This window comes from Gekko japonicus, unplaced genomic scaffold, assembly GCF_001447785.1.
Source record: "Gekko japonicus isolate JY-2015 unplaced genomic scaffold, Gekko_japonicus_V1.1 scaffold1589, whole genome shotgun sequence".
NCBI lineage: Eukaryota > Metazoa > Chordata > Lepidosauria > Squamata > Gekkonidae > Gekko > Gekko japonicus.
The window spans coordinates 91507-105943 of record NW_015172603.1 but is presented as its reverse complement, the minus strand read 5'-3'; the positions used below and the strand labels follow the sequence as shown (position 1 = coordinate 105943).

The window sequence follows — 14437 nt, the reverse complement described above, 5'->3', positions numbered from 1 at the left end:
ATATTTTGACATTTCTTTGCAGAATTCTCTGAAGTTGATTGCTGTCATTGAAATCTGTGTGCAGTATGTGCTAAGTGTAAGAAAGCAGGGAAGTAAAGCCTTCCAGAGCTTAATTGCAAACTGATTTAGAACAGTGTGATCTCAAAACAGCTGTGGTCCTAAATTTCTTGCTGTAGAACTGGATCAGGAAGGGGAAGCCCCTAGGAACAAGAGAATGCATGACGGCTCCCTACAATCCTTCTCAAAGATGTTCCTAACTCCGACTTGTAAAGCTTGTGACCATTCTGAATATAGCCAGCAAATCATACAGGGCCTACCAAGTTTTCAACAGTAACCTCTAATTTTCCAGACAAGTCCTCCTCCCAGAAGTGTATCAAGCCACAGGTGACCTGGCAGTGCCAACATACAAATTGCATTTGTGTTTGTGGGTCATAAGATTACTGAAGCAGTATCGTTGTCATTCCTCCCAGGTGCAGTCTATGGTTGCTTCACATTTCTCATGTGATCCATAAAGTTCCAACGTTACTGGAGATGTATGAAATGGAAGCACCCAGGGAGCAGCAATCATATACCTCCTATAATTACAATGCAGAAGAATATCATACAAATATGGTCCCACCTTCTAGCTCTGATCAGGTTGAAAGAAGAGTATGAGGGAGTTACAGAATGATAAAGCTGGAAGATGTCAAAAGATTCTCTCGTCTAACATGCACACACAAATTTTACAATGTGTGGCCATTTCCACAGCATCTTACTTTTAAATTTTTATTTACTTCCACAATACCCCACCTTTCTCCCCAACAAAGACCCCCAAACAGCTTACACCATTGTCCTCTCTTCCATTGGATCATCACAACAACCCTGTGAGGTAGGTTAGGCTGAGAATGTGTGACTGGCCCAAGGTCACCCAACAAACTTCTTATAGCAGAGTGAGGATTTCAACCTGGGTTTCTAGTCCAGTAGCCCAACAGCGGCTCTCACAGTATTGCAGTACCTTCCCACTATGTGCGTCTGGATAGGTCTCCTTTCCAAATCTGGTGGTCTGTGCAAAGAGTTTTCTGGTTCTGCTCTTCATTTGTTTTCTGAATGTTATTTCTGTTCTCAAGGTGGAAGATGAGCACACTCATGCACACTTTCTACCACACAGACACATTGAAATTATAAAGACAAGTAAGCGTTGTACAAAGTCAGGTGGATTTCCTCGATTTTTCCCTTTTTTGATCATACGTGGGGGAGGGCACGTGAAGCCAGGCTGAGGAATTCACACAGAGCCCAAGTGAGATGACCAATGTAGTTGGCACAGATAACAGAGAATCACAGAATCACAGAGTCGGAAGGGGCCATATAGGCCACCTAGTCCAACCCCCTGCTCAATGCAAGATCAGCCTAGAACATCCCTGACCATCATTGGAAGTAGCTGGAGCATTGTGATATTCTCAGAGACTTCCCCTGTTAGCATGACTGGTATTTTCCAAAAGTAGCCAAACCCAAAAGACAGACCTCCCAGTATCCAAACTCCGAAGACAACAAAACTGGGGCCAATATCAGTCCAATAATACACTCTTAACCATTAGTTATGTATGCTAATACAATTACTTTTATACTTGATTATAGTATCTAAGTATACAAAATATTCACAAGGTATACAACCTAATCATACAATATCTTAATGTTATACAATAACACGGTAATACAACAAAATATCAATTGCTGCCAACAACCAGAAGATACTAGTGGAATTCCAAAACATGTGCTGTTAACAGTCAAAAGAATGTAGAGCTTCTTGACAAAGCAGCCGGCTTATGCTTGGTTTCGTCTCTTAACTTCCTCAGAAGCCACTTAAGGTATTTTGTTGTATTACCGTGTTATTGTATAACATTAAGATATTGTATGATTAGGTTGTATACCTTGTGAATATTTTGTATACTTAGATACTATAATCAAGTATAAAAGTAATTGTATTAGCATACATAACTAATGTTTAAGAGTCTATTATTGGACTGATATTGGCCCCGGTTTTGTTGTCTTTGGTATTTTCCAAAGTCAGGACTACCCAGATTTGCCTCCTGTGTCTGCACACAAAATGCACACCTGCCTCACTCCTGGATTGTCTGGGGCTCTTGGAAGGATTGGCAACTTCCAGGTGAGGCCTAAAGATCTCCTGGAATTACAACTGGTCTCCAGATGACAAAGATCAGTTCCCTTGAAAAAAAATGGCTGCTTTGGAGGGTAGACTGTACGGCATTATACCCCACCGAGGCTCCTCCTCTCCCCAAACTCCTCCCTTACCAGGTTCCACCCCCACCCCACCCCCGATCTCCAGGGATTCCCTATCCCAGAGCTGGCAGCCCTGCATGGAAGAAAAGACACCATGGGTGAAATCCCATGAAAGCATGTGATACAAGCATGCTTGAAGTAAACGCTGATGAAGCTTTATTTCGTTATCTTGTGATAAGGAAGTATGTTCAGAGCTGAGGTGAAAGCTCGGATGTCCAAAACCGAGGGGAAATTCAAGAGAGGAGAGGAGGGTAAAAATGTTAGCTCAGCTGTTTGACCAAATAAAGAGTCCTGAGCAGTGGAGGTTAGGTGAACTTCTGAGTCTCCTTCCTGTTTGCCATATCCAACCACCTGGAAATTCAAGGTCAAGCGGTTACCAAGTCAGCAAACATCCAGATTCTAAACGTTTGAACAAAGCTTGATTTCCTTCACACATAATCCCCACAGTACTTTCATTATGACATTTCTGTCTGACTTCCCACAAACAGATGATACCTCAAGAGGACACTTTATGTTGACACTCGCAAATCACAAGCCAGTTGGGTTGCCCTACATCGATTCCATGAGGTATAAATTTAACAAAAACAGAACATGTTGCCAAACGGAAGCAGGTTAGCCTCAGGGTTTTGCCCTGCAAAACTGTTGGTTGGTGTGATTTAATACATTCAGCCTTCACTACTGTAAGCACCTGTGTTGTACTAGGTGACCTCAACTTTTGAATGAGTAAAAAGGTCTTTAAATGTAGGCTGTCTTCCACTTCTGTAGTTTGACATTTACTTCTGGTATACTACATGCTTTATTCAGCAGCATTTAGAGTTTTAATTTTTGGGGGGGGGCATGGGTTTCAGATTAAAGAGCATTTCATAAAGGTCCTCACAGGTCTGTATTTCAAAGACATTTGTCAAAAGGTCATGACAGGAAGGGGGAAATCTTAAATATGGACATTTTCCAAAGGGTTCCTCAGAGGGAAACGAACAATCTGCATTGGCAGTTCTGATTCCAAACTTGCTTATTGCTTTTTCATGTAGGAAGGATGTTTGTGTGTGCAGTGAAGTTTAGTAACGAAGTTTGGTGGACAGGTTGCATTTCTTATCTTCGGGTAGTGAAGGGCGGGGGTATAAATCCAATCTCTTCTCTTCTTCTTCTCCTCTCCTTTTTGTCATGTTTAAAACTGCCAGTCTCTCCACCTCCACCCTAATAGTGTGGTGTGTGTGTGGCCTTTTCACCTGGGAGTAAAGCTTCTGACAGGAACATGCATCAGCTGTTCTACTTCAAACATTATGAAGGAGCAGGGGTTGAACTGAATCCTTCACAAATAGAACAAGTCTGTGGACGGGTTTTCCCCCTGCTTTCCTCTTCCAATAGCAACCCACCCCCTACTGCCTTCCCTCTGAAAACTGCTCCTGAAGGTCAGGGGACAATCAGGAACAACATGGGACAGAGAGCAGAGCCTGCAGCAAGAAGGGGAAATTGTCAGAAACTTTCCCTGCTGGCTCTTGCATGAGCTTTGTGGAGATATTCTCCACTCACAGAAGAATGTAGAGGGCTGACTTTTCCAATCCCCCCTTCTTACTACAGCCTTTATCCCATGTCCCATGCTACTCCTGAGGGTCCTCTGACATCAGGAGTGACTTTACTAGAGTATGGGCAGAGCCCTGGAGAATGGCCCATGCAGGGCAGAGAGCATGACTCTGACTGTTCTCACTTGCAAGTCACATGAACAGATGAATCTAACTTACACTGAATCAGACTATTGTCTATACAGACTGGCAGCAGCTCTCTCTGGGTCTCCAGCAGTGGTCTTTCAAATCACCTACTACCTGGTCCTTTTAACAGGAGAAGCCACGGATTGAACCTGGGACCTTCTGCATGCCAATTGTAATGTACTGACAGTATTACATGAATCGCCTAATCCACCTCCCATGTTAAGCTTCGAGCCGGCCAAGGCTCCAGCAGCACTGACAACTATTGGTCACTTCAGAACAGCGACCAATCACAGCAGGCCTATCCCCTGAGCGGGAAGAACTCTCATTGGTCCTTATCCACACAATCTTATTGGTTGTTATTTGTAAATAGGCGTGGCTACATTAGCCCGGGAATGTTTAAAAGGAGCCAAGCTCCAATGTTAATCTGTTCTGGTTATGAATGCGTTTGAGTGCTTGTTCGTACTTCAATAAAGACGACTCACTTGCTGAAATCACTCTCCGGACCTTTGTTAGTGGTGATCTAACACCAATCAGATGCTCTACCACTGCATCACCCCCCTCCCTAATGCAGCCACCGAGAAACCACACTCAGGATGTAAAAGGGAGGTGGTTTTATGGCCTGAAACTGCAGGCTATGCCACCAACCACTGTGAGCGTTGTTTATATATGAGAAAGAACCCTAATTTCAGACATACTCACATGGGTGCTCAACACCTTTCGGTTCTTGGTCTTATGTGATAGAAACCAGTCATGCAGATTCTTTCTGGAAAGGCTCTTCAGTGCAACAATCTACCATCCAGAGAAATAAAACAACATTTCAAAATAATTCCAAGGACCAATCCCTACGCTTTAACCCACACAAATGCATATACTAATTTCCTTGTTTTATTGAGGACACTTGTGTAGCTGCTTTTTAACTTTTCATCACTGAATGCTGTATGTGAGAAACTGAAAACAATGAAAATATAAATCTTGTTTTGATTGTAAGTGTGGAATACCCATATTAAGTAATAGCTGCATCCATCTCCCACTTGATGCAAACCATGTTCATTCCATTACATTATGAGCTGTTTCTATGAATGATAAAAAGACCAAATTATAATGTTGCTTGGGAGTTATAATGTGTGGTAGACAGGCGGCTGCACATGCTTTCAGCAACTGTATGACACTACCTTGATTAGAATGCTGGACTGCAGACAGAGCCTAGCCATGGCTCTTGCTGAAATTGTTGGAGAACTGATCAATAATTGAGACTTGGTCTTCCTGGCTTTAACTTGTATTGGATTCTAGTAGCTACTCTTGGGTTCAATGTCCTACAAGACTTTGTAAAGCTAATGCCCAGACATTGCTCTTTGGGTTAGTGGATAGTTTATGTACCAGGAGATAGTGGTCCTAGCCTCTAAGCCTAAACATAGATTGCCAGATTCCTGAGGTATCTGTGACATAGTATGTCTAGAGCTGTACTGACCCACTGATAATATACAGATTGTCAGTTGAAGTGGGGCCAGAATAGTCTGGGGGATCATGCCCTCATAGAATACTACATTGATAACAGGCAAACTTCATGCTTGTTGTATATGAGGGGTTGGATTTTGTCAAACACATCAGATATTCGTCACAGGTCAAATTGACAACTGCATTGACTTCTATAGATGGCAAAAGGTATTTAACATTTGGATTTTCTTTTGTTTGGTGTTGTTCTGGACAACCACCCTTTTCCAGGGGTCGTTTCATAGAAAAAGAGCTAGGGGAACTCATTAGCATAACTCATTAGCATATGCCACACCCCCTGACATCACCGGAAGTGTGTCATAAGGCCACACATAAGGCCACACATAAGGCCCCCAACGGTCCCGGCCGGCGGCGGCCTTGCAGCTCCACTGCCGAGCCCCATGAGGGGACCGGCGGTGGACCTGCAAGGCCGGCGGGAGTGTGAGGAAGCCCCGCGAAGGCCCTCCGTGGCCCCAGGCAGGCAGGGGTGGGGAGAGGCAAGGAGGAAGCAACTTACCCTCCCTCTTCTCCTGCCTCCTCCTGGCTGAATGAGGGCTGGAAGCGGGGCAGCTGGAAGCAGGGGGCGGGGCTTCACCATGTGCCCCGCCCCCGTACCTCACCCGGGGGAACTGTGATCCCCCCCAAAATGACCTCTGCCCTTTTCATGGGGCTTGACAGAACAATGAAGATAGATCCTTTATAGAACTACAGTACATGCTATTTAGGCATCTGATTAATTCTGTATGCTGCATATTAGAATGTTATATGGCTGAAAGTTTCTGAATTATGGTTTCCAAGACTCAATAAATATTTTCCAAGTTAACGCCACTGTCTTGGTTGTCTCTCTTTCTCTCTGTGAAATCTCTCTTTTCAGTCTCAATCCAGTCCACTGAACATTAGTGGGGGTCCCAGGCAATTTCCTGGACATTGGGATCACCCAAAGGAGATCAGGGCAGGTTGGCTTTTAGCATGCAACCATGTTGAAATCAACTGGCAACAGTGGGGTTGTCAGCCCCCAGGTCCGGGTGGGGGTTCCCCTGCTTTGGGGGGGCCCAATTCACCACCAGTCACCTGGCTGGTGGGAGAAGCCTCACCCCCAAGCCCTGCCCTCAAGAATGACCATCTGGGGCCACCCCTCTCCCTTCCCTCCTGTGAGATTTAAAGGGCTTCAGCTGATCGGTGGAGAGCATGTGGCCCACCGATCAGCTGAAGGGCCCTTTAAATTTTTCAGGAGGGAGGGAGAGGGGCTGTCACTGGCCACATACTCCACTCACTGCCATCCCACTTGCTGTGAGTGGGGCGGTGGCGCATGGGGCTGGCTGCTAGCCGGTCTCACAGTGAGTGGGGCAGCACCTGAATCCCAAGCGATGAATCGCTGCCTAAAAATCAGTCCCACACACTGCAGCCCCTACCTCGCTTGCAAAAAGACTCTTTAAAGGGTCTTTTTGTGAGCAGAATGTGCAGCCAGCGACAGCCCCTCTTCCTCCCACCTGAAAGATTTAAAGGGCCACATGCTCCCCGCCAATCAGCTGAAGCCCTTTAAATCTCACAGAAGGGGAGGGAGGGGGTGGCCCCAGGTGGTCACTCTTGGGTGGGGCTTGGGGACATCCCCATCTACCCCCGGAATGCCCCCCAAATCCCCCTGCTGCAGTGACGAGGGGACCTGGCAACCCTAGGCAACAGTCACATGACCTTGCCAGTGTTTCCTATGAATGCTAGAACTCACTGTGGCCCAGAAGAAAATCGATTCATTTTGAAATGTGGTGTCGTAGGAGAGTTTTATGGATACTGTAGAACACCATAAAGACAAATCAGTGGGTTCAAATCAAGCCTGAACTCTCCCTAGAAGCTGAAATGGCTAAACTGAGGTGATTGTGCTTTAGTCACATCATGAGAAGACAAAACTCACAGGAAAAAACAATCATGCTAGGAAAAGTTGAAGGTAGCAGGAAAAGAGAAAGGCTCAGGATGAGGTAGATCAACTCAGTAAAGGAAGCCATGATATTCAGTTTGCTGTTCCTGAGCAAGGCTGTTAATGATATGATTTTTGGCCATTAATCCCTAGGCTCACCATAATTTGGAAGTGATTTGACAGCCAATTACACATCCAGTGCCAAGAAAGATCATGAGACTTTAGCAATCCCAACCATGGGCTGAGCAAATAACATTTCCCTCCATTTCCTTTGTTCCAAGACTTGTTTTCAATCATCCACAGAAGAAGCTCATAATTTATTGGCAAAAATGTGATTTTAGTGGCAGAGTTGTTCACCCATCCCTACTTGTGGGCTTTCTACACTTAAATATGTTTTTATTTCATGGACTCAAAGTAACAACCCCTATACTTTTGTTCCCTTTCTTTACTGGATAATCCTGTGAATCAACAACACCTCCCCCCAACACATGTAGTTTTCTGACGTGGAGCTCTCACTGATTACAGCTTTGATAACTAGCAAAAGAACAGAACATAAATGAGGAGAGGCACCATGCTTGCCAAAACTGAGTCCCCAGTTTTGGGCTACAAAAGGAAAACAGATTAGATTCTTATTCCCACAGTCCCTACAGAAGAGAAAATCTGATCCTGATTGCAAGCAATTCTTTTTTTTTTTTGCAGTAACTACAGTTTCATTTGAAAACCTCACTCACAACTCTTCACACGTGTTGCTCCTACCCAGAGATAATCCTTGAGTGGGAAACTGGGGGTACACTGTCACTTGTGAAGAGTGGCTTGAGCATTTTTTTGTTGCTGTAATAATATGATTCAGTAAGCCCAATTCTTTCTATTTTACAATTTTGTCACTGTGGAACAAATCGGTTATGGTGAAACACTTGGGTTCCAGTTGATCCAGTTCCATGGAGCTACTACTGAGTTGACACCATGGATTAAATTCCCATTTTCTGTTTCAATTAGTTTGTGAGCCAGACCCAAAGCCATTCAATAGCTAGAGTTTAATCTTAAAAAGAAAAAGAAATCTATGCATCAGATGTTAGAGACTGTTATCCAGAAAATAGAAAAAGTTGTGTTTTTAATTTACTACCTCTCGGGCAAGTCTGTCGAACACATACTGTTGAGTGATCACTTCAGTCCAGTTTCTTTCTACCTCTTCAGCAAGCTGAGCATCATCAGTTTGCTTAAGCTTTATTAGAGCTGAGACCTATTAAAAATATATCATTTTAAGAAAGCTTCTGTCTACAAGGAAGTAACAACATTCTGTTTTCAAAAGGTTTAAGTACCAGTGTGGATCTCATAGCAAGCAACTCTGCCACTTGTGGCTCACTGTCTGCTCTGCAAATGCTTGAGTCTATATTGCTTCCAAACATGGATGGATTTACTACTTATTGAACTAGACTTCTTGTACTTTCTTATAGTAACATTGCCCATGCAGGTAAGAAAAAGGTGTGGGGCGCTAATGTGCAGTAACAGATTAGGAACAGAGTACCAACATAACAAAATTATGGCATGCTGGCAAAACATCGCACTCAGACTCAACACTGTACAATGGTACAGCACTGCAGGAAAGAGATATGGTACTCTTCCACTGATAAAAAGGAGGGGGGATGAGGTCCCCTTGGGCTTCAAGTTTTCAGACGCTCACAACATTTGTCTTGGCTTCTGTGTATTCAGAAGTCAGTCTTATCATTCTTTTAGGCTCTGGACATTTAGTATAATTTAACAACTAATTCTGGTGGATTTGCATACATTATTTGATGACATCTAAACTTGTCCTTCAGATACCCTTCATGCACAGCATGAATGGACAGCAGCAGCAGCTACAAGCTCTTCACCAGCTATCAGATGTAGGTTTTATTAGCTTAAAAACAGAATCTCCAGAAACCATTCACCCTTTGCAAGGAAAAGAGCTTGGGTCAAACAAGGAAGGAAGGATTGTCATTCCAGTTTCAACAATTTGCCAGCCCCAAAGCCAGTAATTAAAACACTTGCGCATAAAACATAGAGGCAAGCCACGTGAATGATAAAGAATGTACACCATCTGAAAGGCTACAGGAGATAGTGTTATGACATAGTTTAGAGCTATGCAACTTGGAAACAGGAGTTGTTTGATTTGATTTTCACCTCTAGGAGATGTTGGAGTGGTGGATAAAGCTGTACCTGTTATATTTATATCTGTCAAGCAGCTTTCAAAGGCACAAGAGTCCTGCAAAAGGCCTTCCAAAGGAACAGTTGGCTCTCCCACTAATCACTAGCGGATTGGGTAATGTCCTTGCCGCTATGACTGTTGCGTGACTGCCTGGTTGTCTGTGGAGATAGTTTAGCTAGGTGTATCTTGGGACTTGATGTGTTCATAATATGAAAATAATGCTATCAATGAGGTACTCTTCCACAGATAAAAAAGGAGGGGGGATGAGGTCCCCTTGGACTTCAAAAGAGGCTATGCTGGGGATCATAGGACAGACTTGTGAACAGGCTGAGAAGTACCCTGGGTACATCACTTCCAGAAATTTCAAGAAATTTGATGTGGAGTAGCCACCCTGGAGGGGTGTGTCTTATATTTGCCCTATATTTGAAGGTAATGAAAATATTTCAAGGAAATGAGAAGTCTCCAGCGCTCTCCTCTTTGAAAGAAATGGGGCCGGGAAAGTATTGCTCTAAAACTGTTCACTTCTCAGGGTAGTAGAGGTTACCTAATATATGTAATCTCTTTTGCAGCCAGGGCCAGGCAAAGATAGCCGGTCGTATCCTACTATTCTGCATAACAAAGGCTGAAGCCTTCCTATCTGGGCTCTTTTTGTAGCAGGAACTCCTTTGCATATTAGGCCACACAACCCTAATATAGCCAATCCTCCAAGAGCTTACAGAGCTCTTCTTACAGGGGCTACTGTAAGCTCTTGGAGGATTGGCTACATTAGGGGTGTGTCACTTAATATGCAAATGAGTTCCTGCTACAAAAAGAGCCCTCCAGCAGACAAGCCTCTTCTGTCAGAAAGGGGTTCCTTAGGACGTAGGAAGGCTTCCAGCTTTGCTGAACAGAATATCAGAAGGCATGCCAACACAGATGGAAGATGCACAAACCAAGCACAACAGCAGAGCACTGAATTCAGTGTTCACCATCTCCATCTGTGCACAACCCTCTTATATTTTAGTGGGAGCATTTTGACCTCTTTCAAAATGGTGCCGCTTCAGCCAGGCAAACTCAATCTTACCTGCACCCGGTATGACTTCCCGATGTTCTCTGTGTAAAAAATGTAGGTCAGCTGCTAACTAAATCAGCCTCAAGTCAGCAAGGCAGAAAGCAAAGAAGCTGTGGATCTTACCTGAGCTTTAAATTCTTCATCAGATAAATTCCGGAGTTTCTCTTCAAAGTGCACAAGGAAGTCGTCTATTTTTCTATCAACTAATTCAGAGCTACAGAAATTAAGGTTCATCATTAAGAAGATTAGTAATGATTAAGGATATAAATAAAGATTCCTGTCTTTGATTAGCTGCCTTGCTTTTAACTGGCGAATTGATAATATGCTATATTAGTGTCTTGAAAAATACAGAATTGATTTTCATATTTTATTTTGTTTTGTTTTGGACTAGATTCATAGGTCAACTCACCTAAGAAGAGCTTCATTTGCAAACTATTTATGTGGGCATGGTGCGAAAGATTTTCAGCATGTCATCATATCAGCTTTGTACATATGAAGTGAGTGTCAAGGAAACTCATGGCAGGAAAAAGGATTAATTGGAGCTCCCAGTGTATTTTTGAATGTTACAAAGCAACTGTAAAGGGCAAATTTGGTTTGGGGTTGTAGCAGTGGTAGGGAGGCGCTGAAGCAGGCCCATAGCTACTGGTAAAAAATGGGGGCAATCCCTTCTCAGAAGTATGTCCCACGCCTCCTCAAAATTAAAAATGTGTCACTTGAAAATTCATCTTAATTGTATTGCCTGACTAGAAAGAAATTCAGATTTTTTAGATTCCCAGTACTGAACACATTTCCACAGACAAGAATTCCAATTTATGCTGTTGGTCTTTGTTCAGTTAATTGGTTAACTACAAACTCGATGAAAGCTTTAAAAACACACAGAGGAAGCTGGGGGTTTAAATTCTGTAACTGACAGTTGTAGGTGTCTGAAATTGAGTTTTTGGTATCTTCCAGAATATTAACAAAAACATGAAAAATGCATTATCCAGAGGTTTGTTTCTCCAGGTGTGTTGCATGAGCAACAATAGGCCCTTTCTCAGCTGAGCCTGTTTCAAAGCCATGATGCAGAATGTAAAAGACTTTGATTTGGGTCTTAATGTCACTTAGTATGCTACTGAAGAAGATCATCCCTTATAATTGCCACAGGATGTTAAGCACAATTTTTCCATAAAGAGGAAGAAGCAAGTACCCAAATATGCAGGAAACACATGCCTGGGAGCATTGGCCACTCAGTTCCAGTATACTTCCGTGGCTGGAAGTTGGGATATTTGAAATTTAGGGTTAAATCAGAATTGCTACCAAATCCCCTAAAGCAAAATTTCAAGGGAAACTTGTAAGTTTTTTCTTGGGTTAAGCTTTCAAGTTTTGATTTTAAAAAATAATCAAAAGAGGATTAATGGGCCTAGTGGAAATGTTCAGGTAGTTTTTGTGCTATCTTAATTCAGGCAGTTCTCAGACAGATTTTGCACATTGTCCTTCTCAGAATCTTACTGGGCAATGAGAAATATTGACATAAATAAACTCTGCTACCCAAGAAACTTCCCAAAATGTTCTGATGAGCATTCTCTAGGAGGCACAACATATTGAATATAGCTGAGAGTTGGTGAAATGGGGAAAACACAGAAAGAGAAGGGGAAATTATTGGCCCACTCAAGATTCAGTGAGCTTGTAGAACCCAGGAGGTGGAGATTTGGGCAAGTGTGGATCAGGAAACACCCAAACCACTTAGCTTGCCTCACCATTACGCTAATAAGATACTTAATAACTGCCTATTATGAAGGCAGCAAACAGATGGTATACAGACAACTATGGGTTTATGCAAACAGGAAGGAGTCACTCAGTAAACAGGAAAAAAGGACTTTGTAAATTAGTCAAAAGGGGAAAAATCAAACTGGCATGATAAGGACTGAAGATGCCCAGGAACGTTGAGAGGCATGGAATGTTGAGATGGAGCTAAAGTGGGAAGGGGGGACACAGGTAGGGGTGAAACAAGACATGATCTTAAGAGTAGGAGTTCTGGATGGAGAAGATTTCCCAACGATTTATTTACCTTTCCCCACTGATATATTATGAACTCCCAGTTTGTACATTTTAAAGGATGCCCAGGCTAGTCTAATCTCATTAGATCTTTACCAGGGAGATGGTAAGACTATCAGGGAAGTCTAGGGTTGCTACACAGAGGCAGGCAATGGCCTCTGAATGTCTCTTGTCTTGAAAACCCTATGGAGTTGTCGTAAGTTGGCTGTGACTTAACGGCACTTTCCACTCTCACCAACTGAGCCAGCGAAGCACTGTATGAGCTATGTCTTAGAAGGCCCACTTCCAAGGTAGTTTTTTAACGCTGCGTCCCCAGTAAAATTAGACATCTCTATTGAAAGCACTTGGACTTAATTTAGTTGCAACTAACTTCTTCAGTTGGTTTCAGCGGGATTTAGTAATGATTAACTAGATATGGATCATAGCCACAGATGGGGTATGTAGGAAGAAATATATTGCAGTAAAGGCACATTCCCCTGTGTCTCGATAGCACATTGGAAGACAGCAGCAGAAACATTAGTCATAGAGAATTATGGGGAACCTGATGCCTTATATGTTTTAAGCATGTTATAGTTGTTCAGAAAATGCGGGTCGCAGCAGTGAAGAACAGCAGTATTCACAGAGCTCATGAGTGGAACTAATAATATTAAAGTTTGCACTCTTAAAAACAATTAATAGGAGACTTACTTATATTTGGTTGCCTGTGTTGCTACAGTAACCGAAAAACCCAGGATCCCAGATGTGTTTCTTGTGGCAGAGTAGACATGGTAGCTTAAACCAAAGGAGAAGAATAACATTCCACTAGTACAAGTCATTTTATTTTGACTGTAAGTACTAATTACTATATGGGAGCTATCCATCAAAATCTATTTCCCCACATGCACATTTAACACATAAGAAAACCAGACTCGGTAGATTGGTGGACAGCACCATTAGAATTATTGCTTAAACAATGTCATTACTGCCACTAAACCTGACAACCTGACCATACTGCTTCTGTCAGTATGGTCAGGACCAAACACCACTGAGATCTTCATTCCGTCCAAACAGACAGTGTTCTAATGGGGTGTAGTGATTAGAGTGTCAGACCTAGGAGACCAAGGTTCAGATGTCCAACCTGCTGGATAGGTAACTTTGGGGCAGTCATATTCTCTCACCTTAAAATATCTCAAAGGGTTGATGCGGCACCCCCCCTTCTTTATTCTATCTTTCTTTGGCCTCCTCCCTACCCTGACTACAAGGCAGCAACACAGTCCAGAACTGGCGAAAAAAACTGGTTTATGGATGCCATTGTGGAACTGTTTTTAAGATAGCTTATTATCATAATGATTTTTATATTGTATTTTATTTGCTGTTGTACATTGCCCAGAGCCCTGTGAACTCAGGGATTAGGTGCTTCATAAATTTAATGTATAAATAAACAAACACATAAAATGGAGAAGTGAGAACCATCTTTACTGCCCTCAGTTCCTTAGAGGAAGGATGGAATAAAAAGAAGGAAGGAAGGAAGGAAGGAAGGAAGGAAGGAAGGAAGATGGATTCTATCAGTGGCCATGGTTGTTTGTAGAGCGATTGTACTTGAGTTCTGAATTCAGTTGACTTCCTCTTTTTTCGACTGGCTGTCTTCCTATTGGGTTATACCTTACCAGGAAAATGCCTATTTTGATACTGCATTCAAGGGTTTAGGATAAAAAAGTGAAGACCTGCAAGAAACTTGTGGGATGTTTATCCCATCCCTCACATCTTTGCTTCCTCCCCCTCCCCCTACTTCTCTCACACTC

The 14437-nt window shown here is 42.9% G+C and overlaps 1 protein-coding gene across 1 annotated transcript in view; it reads right to left on the bottom strand.

Moving 5' to 3' along the window:
• Positions 1–2433: 2433 nt before the first annotated feature.
• Positions 2434–14437, bottom strand: part of LOC107119142 (nardilysin-like) — a 61995-nt gene continuing 49991 nt past the window's right edge. The window contains exons 28-32 of the mRNA XM_015421589.1: positions 13344–13427; positions 10746–10836; positions 8510–8626; positions 4683–4772; positions 2434–2628 (exon numbers count right to left, since the gene is read on the bottom strand). Of these exons, the coding sequence (XP_015277075.1) occupies positions 2434–2628; positions 4683–4772; positions 8510–8626; positions 10746–10836; positions 13344–13427 (577 nt within the window). The remainder of the gene's footprint in view (positions 2629–4682; positions 4773–8509; positions 8627–10745; positions 10837–13343; positions 13428–14437) is intronic.